The following is a 15,381-nucleotide window of genomic DNA, read 5'->3' as shown; positions in this document are numbered from 1 at the left end:
CTAGGGTACATGTGCATAACATGTAGGTTTGTTACATATGTATACTTGTGCCATGTTGGTGTGCTGCACCCATCAACTCGTCAGCACCCATCAATTCATCATTTATATCAGGTATAACTCCCAATGCAATCCCTCCTTTTTCCCCCCTCCCCATGATAGGCCCCAGTGTGTGATGTTCCCCTTCCCGAGTCCAAGTTTTAAAAAGAAAATTATGCCATTGAAAATTACAAGGATTGAAATGAGAATTGTATTATATGGACAGCCTCAAGAATTGATGTATAAGCTTTGTGCAGTGACAGTATCAAAGCCAGTGAGGTTTATCCCAGGCATGATTATTGCTAACTAAAACTTTTTCGTATACCCTGCTGTGATGACTTGAAATCGTATTGGCAATTTTTGACAATCTCTAAAATGACTGAATTTAAAAGGAGATGATGTGAACTGACAGAAGTAAGGATATATGAATGATCATAAAATAAATTAATAGAGATTATATAATCTGAATAACAGAGGTTAAAAAAATAAACAGAGCCTTAAAAAAAGTGTAGGAAACCATTAAGTGTGCCAATGTACCCATAACGACAGTACTAGAAGAAAGATAAGAGAATAAGGAGCAGGAATATTTGAAAACGTAATGGCTATAAGCTCCCTAAATTTTATAAAACATTAATAACATAGAGCTCAATGAACTTCCACAAAATTAATTTCAAAGAGATCTACACCAAAAACACATAATAATAAATAGGTCAAAATACAATGACATAAAGAAAATTTTGGAAGCACCAAGAGAAAAATTATTTGTCACAAAAAAGAAACTCCTAATGAGATTAACAACTAATGTCAAATCAGAAATAATGGACGTCAGAGGGCAATAGGATGACATATTTATATTGCTAAAAGGAAAAAAAAAGTCAACTGGGAAAAAACTTATGTCCAACAAAAATTACATTTCAAAAATGAGGAAAAGGCCATTTGATAAATATCTGTATATGTAACATACGATATATTCTCATTGTTGGGCGATTTATTCTATATAGACCCTATTGACTATGTTATTCAGATAATCTGGATCTTTGCTTATTTTCTGTATACTAGTTTTATTAGTTTTTGAGGAGCTTTGAAATATCCATGTATAATTGTGGATTTGTCTATTCCTGTTTTTAGTTCTATCAACTTTTCTTCATGTATTTTGAGGCTCTGTTACTTTTTGCATGAAAAATTCGATTTTTTGCGTTTTCCTGGTTGAGTAATCCATACATTGTGTTATATATTTTTTTTTTTTTGATTCCTGTAGTTTTCTTTAGTTTGAAGCCTATTGTATCAGGTATTAATATGGCCACTTCTGTCTTATTTTATTAATGATTGCATGGCATACTATTTTTATTATTCTACTTTCAGCCTACTCATGTCAATGAACATTAAATGAATTTTTGTAAACACAATATAAATAGGGTGATGCTGTGTTTTTTTTTAAATCCATTCTGCCAACTCTGTCTTTTGATTGGTGTATTTAAAACATGAGCATTTAATGTTAAGTATTGTTATGTTTGTGTCTAAGTATGTTACTTATTTGTTTTTCTATTTGTTTGCTGTAAGTCTTGTTGCACTGTTTACTTCTCTTGACTTTCTATGCTTTTTTTTGAACATATAGCATCCTAAACGACTTATAATATCATCGAGTGTATACATTTGCACAGTTTTTCTAATGCTTCCTCTGGGTGGTATAATATACACATGCAACTTCTAAGAGTTTACTGGTATCAACACTTACTACTCTCAGTGAAATGTGAAAACTTTATTTCCAATTAGGTCATTTTACAATGTCTACTTTTATGTTACTTTTCTATAAAATAGTGTTATAATTTTCACTCACCATATATTATTTCTCAAACTTATGAGGAGGAGGATAGCCTATTGTATGTAATCATAATCTTATTCTTTAAATTATACCTTCTTGATGTTTCAGGATTTCTTCCTTTAGCATTTTCTTTCTGTTTCAAGAGCTTTTTCTAGACAATCTTTTAGTATATGCCTGCTAATAAAAAATTATTTTAGTTTTTCTGCATCTGATGTTGTTTTAATTGTCCCTTTATTTCTGAAGGATAATTTTGCCAGTGTGAAATATCTCATGGCAATTTTTTTATTTCAGCACTTGAAAAATATTGTGCTATTTCCTTCATCACTGCATAGTTTCAGAGGAGAAATCAGTGGTCATTCAAATTGGTGTTACCCTATAGGTAATGGTAATGTGTTGTCTCTCTGTCTCTCTTGTTGCTTTGGGTTTTTTTTGTTTTTTGTTTGTTTGTTTTTTGAGACGGGCTCTCGCTCTGTCACCCTGGCTGGAATGCAGTGGCATGATCTCTTCTCACTGCACCTCCACCTCCCAGGTTCAAGAAATTCTCCTGCCCCAACCTCCCAAGTAGCTGAGGCTAGAGGCCTGCACCACCATGCCTGGCTAAATTTTTGTAATTTTACTGGAGATGGGGTCTATCTTACACAGGCTGGTCTCAAACTCGAGGCCTCAAGAGATCCTCCCACCTCCACTTCCCAAAGTGCTGGGATTACAGGTGTGAGCCACCGCACCTGGCCTTTCTTGCTGCTTTCAAGATCTTTTCCATTGTCTTTACTTTTCATGGTTTAGCTATGATATTTTGGGTGTTAATTTTGTTTTGTTTTGTTTTCTTCTTTGACCTGAATTACTTATTGACATGTCCTAAATAGGGGCAGTGAATATTAATCTAGAATTACCAATTATAATATAAATACCATTAAAATATTAGATTTCAATGATAAACAAACTTATTCAAAGCCCCCAGGAAAACAATTATGCAATTTACAATAGGAAAAGAATTAGACTATTTATCGGAATTTTCAAAAGTGACATTCAAAGAAAGACAAAAAGAAAAGCATTTTAAAGAACCTAATAAAAGAATGCGTTATCCAAGGTCTTTATATCTAACAAAGCTGCCCTTCATGTGTCAATGGATTAGAACAACAGTTTCCTACATTCGAAACAGTAGACATATTTGCATCCACAAGCCCATGTAGAGTAACACCCTAGAGGGTGAGCCTCATCCAATCAAGGGATGAATGAGAAATGTTAAGCAAAGTATTGAATATATATATGAGTATGTATGTGTCTGTGAGTGTGTGGGGTACAAACATACGTGTTTTGGTATGAATATATATGTGTATGTATGTATGTGATGATATGAATTTGGTGTGCTACCAAATATAGGGATTAGATGGGAGGATTAATAATATATAAATAATGTATTTTGTGATGGAAAAGTAGTTATAATCCAACTAAATGACAAAGAGATAATAGAAGAATGGAAGAGGAAAAGAGAACAAGCTAATTGTTGTTTTATAGACAAGAGAGGAAGTTATTTAATATTAATATAAGCTATTATGTCAGATAATAATATGTTAAATTTAAAAGGAGGTAACTAAGAACATTAAAATTGATGTATATACAAAGGTAACCAGACAACCACTAAAATAACTATAAACCATCAAAATACCATTAAATTTTTTTTTATTTTTGTGGGTATTCATTAAAACATAAAGAATAGGACCAAACACACCAGTCATAGCAATACATGTGAATTTAATTAATTAAAGTAAACATTTTAAATTTGACTGTTGAACTAAGCCTATTTGTTTTATATAAACACCTGAAACAAAATGATTTCGAAATGCAAAATTAAAGCCATGCACAAAGGTGTCTGGGAAAAATGTTCCAGTAAAGAAAATAACAACTCCACTATCAGATAGATAGAAATGAGGGAAAAGGCATTAAAAGTGATAAAGAAGAAAACTTACCAAGCAAGAGACACGCAAATCACAAGGTATCTATTATATTTACGTATATTTATGCACCAAATAACCCTAAGACCCCCTTTATGAAGACACAGATACCAGATACATGCCACTGAGGGACATAAGTAGAATCACACTAATAAGCAACACTCTTGGAACAAGACAGATCAAGTGGAAAAAATAAGCAGAGATAAGATCTAAACAATATATTCAAACAGTAGCTCTCATTTATCCAGATTGACCTTTATATCCTGATGATAATGACCTTTATACCCTGATAATAAATAATATACCTTTTTTCTCTGGTTTTCATAGAACATCCACAAAAAGGTCATACATAATGTCCGGCAGAAAAAAATTCATTTTATAAAACAGAAATGATGGGAAAGGTACTCTCTGATGTCACACAACAATATTAATAACTACTAACAAGAACAAAGAACAGAAAAATTCTTTAACCTGGAAAGTAACAAGCCTTATACGTAAAAAAAAATTCTTGGGTGAAAGAAGGTACACAAATATAATTACAGATTTTCAATAATTAATGTTAGTTTAATCGGTCACAGAGCCTATGAGAAATATTTTTTAAATTGGTTAGGAAAAATTCATAGCACTGACACGTTATCAGTAAAAATAGAAGAAAATAAATTAATATTATGAAATATTAATTATATTTCATTAATTATATAATATGAATTGTGTTTTAGCTCAAATATTTTCACAAGGGACAATTAAGCAAATGAAAAATCCACAAAGATTAACATAATAAACAGAGAAGGCGATATTAATGAGGTACAAAAAGAAAAAAATACATGTAATGACATGAAAAGCTATTATTTGAAAGATTAACAAAACTTATAAACTACCTGTTAACTTGATCAAGGAAAAAATCGAGCAACCGTATGCAAAATTAAGAGTAAGGGGGAAGTAAACATTTAAACAGAAGACATGTGAAAAACCATGAGACTGGTTTGCAGAGCTCTACGTACATAAATTGCTAATGTCCTGGAGAAGTGAAGATGACCAAAATTAATATCTTTATCTTAGAAATCATAAACAGACTCATTTCCTTAAAATTAATGAGAAAAATTAACAGACCCTCCTCAAAAAAGACATATATGTAGCCAACCATCATATGAAAAAAAGTTCAACGTTACTGTTCATTAGAGAAATGCAAATCAAAACCACAATGAGATACCATCTCACACCAGTCAGAGTGGCTATTATTAATATCAAGAAGTCAAAAAATAAAAGATGCTGGCGAGGTTGTGGAGAAAAGGGAATGCTTTTATACTGTTGGTGGGAGTGTAAATTAGTTCAACCATTGTGGAAGACTTCAGTGATTCCCAGAAGACCTAAAGATAGAACTACTATTTGACCCAGCAATCCCATTACTGGGTATATACCCAAATGACTATAAACCATTATATTATGAAGACACATGCATGGATATGTTCATTACAACACTATGCACAATAGCAAAGACATGGAATCAACATGAATGCCCATCAATGACAGACTAGATAAAGAAAATGTGGTACACATACACCATGGAATACTATGCAGCCATAAAAACGAAGGGGATCATGCCCTTTGCAGGGACATGAATAGAGGTGGAGGCCATTATCCTCAGCAAACTAACTCAGGAACAGAAAACCAAACACCACATGTTCTCACTTACAAGTGGGAGCTAAATGATGAGAACACATGGACACATAGAGGGCACACAATGGGACTACCAGAAGGTAGAAGGAGAGACAGCAGCAGGAAAAATAACTAATGGGTACTACACTTATTATATGGGTGATGAAATAATCTGTACAACAAACCCCTGTGACACAAATTTACCTAAGCAGCAAAACTGCATGTGTACCCCGAATCTAAAAAAAAAGTGTTTGTTTTGTTTTGCTTTGTTTTTGTTTTGTTTTTGTTTTTTTTTTGAGACGGAGTCTCGCTCTTTCCCAAGGCTGGAGTGCAGTGGCGCAATCTCGGTTCACTGCAAGCTCTGACTCCCAGGTTGAAGCGATTCTCCTGCCTCAGCCTCCCGAGTAGCTGGGATTACAGGCACGCACCACCACACCCAGCTAATTTTTGTATTTTTAGTAGAGAAGGGGTTTCACCATCTTGGCCAGGATTATCTCAATCTCCTGACCTCATGATCTGCCTGCCTCGGCCTCCCAAAGCGCTGGGATTACAGGTGTGAGCCACTGCGCCCGGCCAAAGTTTTTTTTAAAAATGACTTTAAGGGACAGAGTTTTTAAATGAAAAATAAAAATTAAAATTAACAACAAAAAAAGCCCAAACCCAGATGATTTCTGAGGAGACTTCTACCAAATATTTAAAGACAAAGCAATCCCAATATTGTATAAATTGTCAAAGAGCACTTAAAATGTAGGACAACTTGCTAATTCCTTTTATGAAGGGTGTATAGTAGTCCCCCCTTATCCGAAAGGATAAGTTCCAAAATGCCCAGTGAAGGCTTGAAACCATGATAGTAACAAAGCCTATATATAGTATGTTTTTTCCATATACATACATACCTGTGATAAAGTTTAACTTACAAAATAGTCACAGTGTGAGATTAACAACAACATCTAATAATAAACGGAACACATAACAATTACTGTTAAAAACAAGTTATGTAAATACGGTCTTTCTCTCTCCCCTCCCATCTCTCTCTCTCTCAGAACATTTTAATATTTTCTCACAGTGGTTGATCTTGGGTAACTGAAACTGCAGAAACTGAAATTATGGTTAAGGAAAAACTACTGTATGCATTGAATTTGCAGTGAGAAGAATCAACATACCCCGTGATTCCTGCCTCCAGATGTCAATACTCTTGTGTAAGCCCCTCCCTGTGAGTGAGGGCGAGACCTGTTGCTTTCAGCCAATAGAATATGGTGAATGTTTATGATTATGTGTGCTTATGTGATTATGTTCCATAACACTGTAGTACCCATCCTGCTGGAGTCCCTTGCTGGTTTTGAAAAAACAAGCAATTATGTTTCGAAACCTCTTTGACGAGGAACTGTGAGCATCCTTTTGGAGCTGAGGGTAGCCTCCAAAAGACAGCTTCAAGGCACTGCAACAAATGGCCAGCAAGAAAATGAGCCCTTTAATCCCACAACCGCAAGGAACTGAATTCTGCTAACAAAGGCATGACCTTGGAAATGGGTCCTTCCCCAGCTAAGCCCTGGGTGCAACCACAGCCCCATCTAACATCCTGAATTGCAGCCTTGTGAGACTTTGAAGCTTCTCGGTTTATACCTGAAATAGTGTTTTTATTTAATTATTATGGCCCACCATGCAGGCCAAATAGCTTTATAACCTATTACTAGCTTAGAGTATACTAGATTGTAAAACTATTCCTTCAGTTATGTCTCATTAAAAAATAGTTTCTTTAAAATGGAAGATTCAACGTGAAGGATATAGTAATAAGCATTTATTTATTTCAAGAGATATTTACAAGAAGGCTTGGGAAAATTAATTTTTTTCTTTGTTATGTGACAGACAGCAGGCAATGCATAACCCAACATATAAATGATATGTACTTAATTTAGTGTTGAGATTTACCCAGCACAACATATATTCTTCCCCTAGAAGCACAGGAGGAAACTGAAGTTTATTAAAAGGGTTACTTTTCTAAAACAATTGAACTTTGAATTGGTAAAGAAATCTCTCTAGACTAAATTGTAACAAAAAATATCTCCCCAAAAAACTTAGTTGTTAGCTTTCATGCAAACCAAAACAAAAACTATTGGTAAGAAATTTTAAATATTAAATGATTGACATAAACACCAGGTTTCCCTTCTGGATTAAAAGTGTTTATTAGGTGAATAGAGAAAAAAGTTCCAGCATAAAAGTCATCAAGGCAGGTGCTGTGACACCATCATTCTGATGAAAGGAGAACTGACCGGTAAATTTTACCTTATCCCATTTCATGATGGAAATGCAAGATATTTGTAGGTTAGATGGTAGTTCAACAACAGACCATATTAGACTTCCCTTGCAGGATATCATCACTCAAGGGAAAATCTCAGAACATATGGGCTTCAGAATTAGTGAATCTCAATATCACAGGATACAGGGTGAGAGTTTCCCATGGCATCCTCAATAATAGTAGCCAGAGCCAGAGCCGCATCCATAGCCACAGCCACAGAGGGAACGGGAGCCATAGCCATAGCCCAGTCTGCGGAAGCCACAGCCACAGCAGGAGCCATAGCCACAGCCCAGGCCTCCATAGCCACAGCAGGAGCCATAGCCACAGCCCAGGCCTCCACAGCCACAGCAGGAGCCATAGCCACGGCCCAAGCCTCCATAGCCACAGCACCCATAGCCACTGGTGCCATAGTAGTTTCCGTAGTAGCTGCCACACATGGTGTTGGGTTGTGGAAGTTGTCCTTGGGTAGGAGGAAGTGTAGGTGACTTCAGTATGAACACTTTCCCTGCAGAGGGGCCTTTTATATGCCTCATTGTGGGTGGGAACCACACACAAGTCATGCCATTGGCTAATTTGAAGGACCAGCGTGAGTAATTTGTTGACTCTTGGTTTTCAGTTGTCGCCTTGTGGCATTTAGGACATTTTCTATTGTTTAGCCACATCTGAAACATTTGTGCATCTTTAATGAGCATCAACTGTCTGATCTTTAAAACTCTACTCACACCAGACATTCAAATTACCATTTTCCAACTAGCCTTTATGGCAAGAAACAGCATTTTAGTAAACAAACTGACCTGTTCTAAACAACCAATAATTTTGCCTTATTTTTGTTGACATTCAATAGGTCATGGTAATCTCCCTTGAGCTTGAGTTTCTCCATCTCTTTCCTGCTGCTCCAAACCCATTGTTTTCCTTTAGGAATTCTTCTCATTTTCACATGAGAGATGGTTTTCTATTAAAAGCCAAAAAGCATCACTCAGCTTCCAGAGACTGTTGACACAAAGCCAATAGTTTGAAATTCTGAAATACCAGGCATGAGAAAACTATACTTTTCTTTCTCACATCAATATTTTCTTTGTGACTCTGTTTTAAAAGAACAGTTCTTTCCCATAGTTTCAAATTTGTAATCAATGAGATTTCATTTTATTTATAAAATTGTATTTTTGTAAAAATTTTCCTGAAATTTGAAGACATTTGTCGTATTTGTGTTCTGGCTCAAACATGAGTATAGGTATTTTCATATTTAAGACAATAACACTGGCAGAAGTATCTTTTCATGCAAACTAGTATATTTCCACCATCGAACAAGAAGTCTTTGGCAAAATATGAGGCTATGAGGAACATGTTACTATAGCCTAATCTTTTTTTCAAAGCAGTGAAAATCTGAGCTAAATTGAATGATTAGGTCAAGTAGCCCTCCAGACTTACATTCTTAGTAAGATGACTTTATAAGAGTGAGTTGAATATAGTAAATAAGAGTAAGATATCTGCAATAAGCTTTCCAGGCTCAAATTTTGCCTCTACTATCCATAGCTGTCTGACCACTGTTAACTACATGTTTCAGCTGCCCCATCTGCAAATGGAATTGTAATAATGATACCAACCCCACAAGGAAATTTTGAGAATCAAATCTTTTGATACGTATCAGACACTTAGAATAGTGTTTGGTTCATAGTAGGAACCAGAATACTAGAATAAATTTTGCTGTCTTTACTTATTTCATCCCATCCCTGTTTTTCTGGATAGAAGCTTCAGTAGAGAGTTGATCAACTGAATAAGAGAACTCAGGCATGCTTAAGTTCTCATTTAAGGGCATTATGTCCTTGAAGCTGAAGGGAAGAGAAGCTCTGCATTGAGGATGTACATCTAAAAATAGAGAAAGTCACATCCTGGTTTTACTGAGAAGGGGCAAGTCCTACCAAGTTCCCCAAAAAACAGCACAAGCAGGCAGAGCTACAATGATTGGTTCTCACCCAGGTGGATCTGAGTGGAGACTCATTGATTTCCTTACTGCAACCAAAGACTGTTCTGGCTGTAGAGCCCCCAAGGATGTAACACTTCATGCCAGGTAATGGATTGAACAGAGTTTTATTTTTATGGCAATGGAAAATGGCAATATGTGTTATCCCATCCACAGGTGTCAGTGCAGAACAGATATGGTACTCCTGAAAACAAGTAGCATACCTCTGCACATCGATGTGCATCTTGGACAGAGAATGAGAAGTGGTAATGTCTTTATTGCAGCTGTATTTTAATACTGACAACCAGAAAGTGATTGAATTTTGTTGAGTTTACCTGGAAGAGACAAGAATAAATGTTTTGCCATTTAGTGGAAATAATGAATCAAGACAGAATTTGGTATAACAGTAAAATAAAGTGTATTTGTACATGTGTAAAGTTGTATCTTGTAAAAATGTTACCCGAATTGTGCATTTAAAGTGAGATAAACTGTTCTATCTCTGAAAAAATATTGGGCAATATAACAGATCTCATACTAGAAAGACTTGCCCCTTAGGCACATCTATCCCCTCAAAGCCATGCAGACAGACATCTTCAACTGCAACTGGTAGATGAATATGAGGGAATTAACAAACCAAAACTAATTTGAATCAGATGAGATTTGCATAGTTTCTACTATTTCATAGAATCTCATCATGAAATTTTAGTATGTGCTCTCAGGATAAAAGGATTTTAAAACCAGGTTAAAAAAAATGTATCATTCAAATCACATTCTTTGATAGTGAAAATCTTGACACAATAGAGGAATCCTAGCTACTAAGGCTTCACTATGCCTAATGAAATAAGAGATTTATGAGTGTTGCCTCGGCGGTGTTAGTGGTCAACCCAAAATAATTCATAATAAGAGCATCATTGCCTGTGATTTGCCACACCTACTACTGAGGAAGTATAAAAGACCTGTGAAGATGGAGATGTTCAAATTCAAGAACATCCTCTTCTACACCTGAACCGTCCATTTCTGACACCATGGTTGACTATACGAACTACTATGGTGGCTATGGGTATGGTGGGCTTGGCTGTGGCTATGGCTGTGGCTATCATGGCTATGGAGGCTACGGAAATGGCTGCTGCCACCCATCTTGTTATGGAAGATACTGGTCATATGGTTTCTACTGAACAATTCTAAAGCTCACCAGATTTGTCTGCTTGTGAAATTTGGATTCTCAGGCTGCTCTTGTTCATCTGATTCCGTGTCTTCAAATTAGCAGAAACTTAAATCTAAGCTATTATCAAAGAACTACAGATGTTATCTTTCTCTGGTTCTGTCGTGCAGGATGATAAAGAACATGTTTTAAAATGCAATTAAATTTTCCCTTTGATTAAGTCCTTTAAATAAATTTAGTCTGTTTGCAAATATAGTGTGTTTTTCACATTTATTATGTGCATTGTCAACTTTGCATGTGGATGATGGTAAGATGGAAACCTATGCATAATTACTATCCCAAGGGGTTGACACTTCATCTCATTTCATTTTCCTATTTTTTGTCCCTCTCTATATATCTCATACTGTTTAAAACTGACCTTCCATAGGGACATAGTTGATTGCTTTCCCTTCAAATTCTACTTCTAGCTTGACAAGCTACATACCTAAGTCTGGTGGCTGCATGCCGCTGACTGTCTGTCCTTGTTTCTCCAGAGCACATAGAAACACACATGCATTTTAAGTTGTGGCTTCCATTAGTTTTCCAAGTTGTCTGCCTTCTGGTGGTAGCTTCATTACTATGAAGTCTCTCAGTTGCCTGATGTTGTTGATATGGATCTTATATCCAGCGTGGAACGGTATACAGGAAGTGCTGTGCCATGTCTGGGAACCTGGATGTCTTTATAGGAAATCCGTTTATGATAGGAGATTTTGATAATGAAGTTCATTTCATATTTCATTGCATTCATGCAACAGCTCCTAAAGTATTCAAGGCATGCTGCTATATCAGGAGAGAGCATTTTTTCATGAATATTCAAGATTGTTTCTGTTGTAACATTACTAAATTTTATCTAGTCGTATACTTTATAAAACTCTGGTATTTGTGTACTATTTGTACCTGGTAACAGAATATTCTAATTGGGTTTTACATTTTTCCAAATGAAAGAGTTTCAGTGAGTTTTGACCACATTGTATGAAAATCAAACTTCTCAGTTAATCTGTAAAAATAAACTATTGACATTAAGGAAACTATATTTATTAGGGAAATTTAAAAAACAAATTACACAACTAGATAATGGGATTAAAAGTTTGTATCATGATTTAATGAATACAGCAAACAATATATCTTTTCCAGTAATTAGAATAAAATGAATTTGAAACCAGAACTCCAAATCTATGCATTGCCAGGTCTTAAACCAAAATTTTCTAAAATATCAAAACATATCAAAAATAATATATTTACCATTATAAATATTGTATATGTGTTATTGTTAATGATTGTGAGTAATTAACACAGGCATAACATGTATAAATAAATGGTTGAATTGAAATTGGAAATGCAGGTTTAAAATATTTACAGTATGGTTTTCTCATCTCACAGTTTGAAGATCACTGCTCTCGACCAAAGTTTCTCAAGGTGTGGTCTAGGGACACGTGTGGGAACCAAAGACCCTTTTGAGGTCTCAATAAGGGCAAAATTATTTTCATAACACATTTTTCATTTTTACTGCCATACATTCATGAACAGTGGAATTTTCCAGCTATATGCATGTTATCACAACAGACTAAATGCAAAATCAGATATAAGACGCTGTCTTCCATTAAGCCAGATGTTAAAGAGATTGACAAAACATGGAAAACATTCTACCACTCCTAAGTTTTGGTTTAAAAAATGTTTCTAAAAATATGAAATTATTACTTATTTTGAAATGAATTAACTCATATTTTAAAATCATCAATTTTAATTTTAAAAGAAGGTGAATATCAGTAAACATAACACATATGATCGAAGAGTTCGAAAATCATTACTCCAAAGAAACTAATCCTATCCACCATTATTTCTTGGAGGTAGGTTACTTGAGGCAGTAGCATGCCTGAAATATTTTGGTTTAAATCCTCAAATATGGGAGTTATTTAATTAGGAAATAACACTATGCTCTGACTCTCTGTGTATTGGTTTTAAAAAGTATGATCAAGTAATAGATACATATTCTAACCAGGATTTTAAAAGAAAGGTGACGAAGTCATCAATACCTCAAATATAAGAACTCAAGTGACTAATCCCACTTGAAATTCACTTTCTAGAGGCAATTAATATGTGTAGAATAAATGAGGTTCTTTTCAAAGAGAATAATATAGCCCATGGCTTTCTTTTCTTATATTTGCTGCCATCGTTCCCAGGGATATATTTAATTTTTAAGGGGAAACACTGTCTAAAGTTTGGTTCCTAGTAGAATTTTCCCATTCCTTTTTCTATATTGTTGTATTGGTTAGGAGTAGAATTTATTGCAAGTGATAGATATAGTATACATTTTAAGAATGTGTTTCTCTCTCACATGATCAGAGTCTGGATCTAAGTCATCTCTAGCTGGTTTCTAGTCCTCAGTGACCCAGACTCATTCTAAATCATTGCTTCATCATACGTAAGATGTGACCTTCATCTTCATAGTCAAAGATGGTGGCATTTATGTCCTAAGGAAGAAGACCAAGAAGTACACAAAGAAGATGGTAGACTCCATGCAACTTGAATCTTAAGGAAGGATCCATAAAGCCATCATATAATATCTCAAATTTTATGCATTGTTCAGAACTTCATCACATGACTAGAGTGGGTTTCAAAGAAGCTTGGGAAATTTAGAGGATTTTTTTCCTAAGTTGATCATTCCCAGCATAAAAAAAAAAATCTATTATATTCAAAGAAGGGGAGAATAGTGATAACAAAGCAACTATTCATCTTTATTACCGCTAGAGTCCATCAAGTTTGGCAAACAATATTGGTAACCAGCATAGTACTATAATGAGCATCTCAGGTCAGTTATATCAAAACATCATAATAATTTTTTTTTTTTTTTTTTTTTTTTTTTTTTTTGAGACAGAGTCTTGCTCTGTCGCCCAGGCTGGAGTGCAGTGGCCAGATCTCAGCTCACTGCAAGCTCCGCCTCCCAGGTTTACGCCATTCTCCTGCCTCAGCCTCCCGAGTAGCTGGGACTACAGGCGCCCGCCACCTCGCCCGGCTAGTTTTTTGTATTTTTTAGTAGAGACGGGGTTTCACCATGTTAGCCAGGATGGTCTCGATCTCCCGACCTCGTGATCCACCCGTCTCGGCCTCCCAAAGTGCTGGGATTACAGGCTTGAGCCACAGCGCCCGGCCAAAATTCTTTTTAATATGTAAGCATCTTTTAAAATGTGCATATATATTTATGCATGTCCACTTGCTTGTTACTGTGTTTTAGTGCGTGATCTTGTTTAGGCAATAAGAGATGCACTCCATGTTTTATTTTTTTTAAATAACAACATCTATTGGTTTTAAGTTTGTCAGAAAAAGCACCAAACTATTAAATTTAAATGTTTAAGCTAAAAGTTGGAGCAGGAAGTCCTCTAGGTCAAGCTTAGTACTTAGATGTGTGTTTACTTAGATGTGTGTACTTAGCACTCATCTTAGTCCTTAGATGTGTGTCCTTATTTGTTTACAACAAATATTCTTTATTCCCCCAGGTGGCTGCTGTGTGGATCCACTACCCTATTTCACATATTTATTTTCCACTGTCTCAGAAACACTTTCCTGGAGAAGTTCAAAGACAACATCAAAACAAATGTGAAAATATGGGAACCCGAGAGGTGAGATGTGGGAGATCTCATACCATTACTTCGATTCCTAAATAAATGTTTACAACGATCTCACATAGAAACAAAGTCATGCTAACAAATAAATAAAACTCTCCAGATAAAAAACAAATACATATGTGACTTTTTATTAGCATTTTATTGTAAATGTGGTCAGTTCACTGTTAATAATCAATAGAAAATATTATTTGGGATGAAAAGTTGTTTACCTGAAGGAAATAAATTGTGTAATTTACAAGATATTTTACTTCAGATAACTTTCCACTTGTATCACTTCCTCACTCAAATAAATATGCTTCCAGTTTCTGATTGCATATTTGACTAGCCAGTAGAAATCATTACAAGTAAATAAAAAAAAATTGGATCAAAGGGCTTGCATATTGTTAACATTTTAAGGAACGTGAGTTTAGACTTCAATGACAAAAAAAGAGTGAGAAGATCACCAAGACACAGGAAGCATCTTCTAATTAAGGGCATGTAATACTATTATTGAGTTCAGACAAAATAGTTACATTTTTTATAAATATATCTGTACTTATTGAAAGAAATTTTGTCAAGTTTTATTATGCAGCTTTCTCTGAAATATGAAACCAAACTGCCTCATACACTATTGAAGGTGTATAAAATTTCATTTGCAGATGGTGACATTCATATTGAGAAAAATAATTCCCTGATCCACAGCTGAAACATCCACTTCTGAACACCATGTCCTATTACAGCCATCTTTCTGGTGACCTGGGCTGCGGCTGTGGCTGTGGCTATGGGAAGCACTGTGTCTGTGGCTGAGTAAGGCAGGTGCAGACATGGCTGCCACCCATCTTACTCTGCCAGGTAA

The 15,381-nt window shown here is 35.3% G+C and overlaps 1 protein-coding gene and 1 non-coding gene across 2 annotated transcripts; both read left to right on the top strand.

Moving 5' to 3' along the window:
• Window positions 1-281: 281 nt before the first annotated feature.
• LOC115893124 lies at window positions 282-415 on the top strand. Its single transcript, XR_004053064.1, has one exon. It is a non-coding gene; the product is annotated as a U4 spliceosomal RNA (small nuclear RNA).
• A 14,836-nt stretch (window positions 416-15,251) lies between these two features.
• Window positions 15,252-15,381, top strand: LOC115892737 (putative keratin-associated protein 20-4). The gene is given in 2 exon segments (XM_030914463.1): window positions 15,252-15,292; window positions 15,294-15,381. Coding segments are annotated over 2 exon segments (129 nt in total).

The sequence above is a fragment of the Rhinopithecus roxellana genome, chromosome 13 (genome assembly GCF_007565055.1).
Source record: "Rhinopithecus roxellana isolate Shanxi Qingling chromosome 13, ASM756505v1, whole genome shotgun sequence".
Classification (NCBI taxonomy): domain Eukaryota; kingdom Metazoa; phylum Chordata; class Mammalia; order Primates; family Cercopithecidae; genus Rhinopithecus; species Rhinopithecus roxellana.
This window is presented reverse-complemented; position numbering and strand designations above follow the sequence as displayed.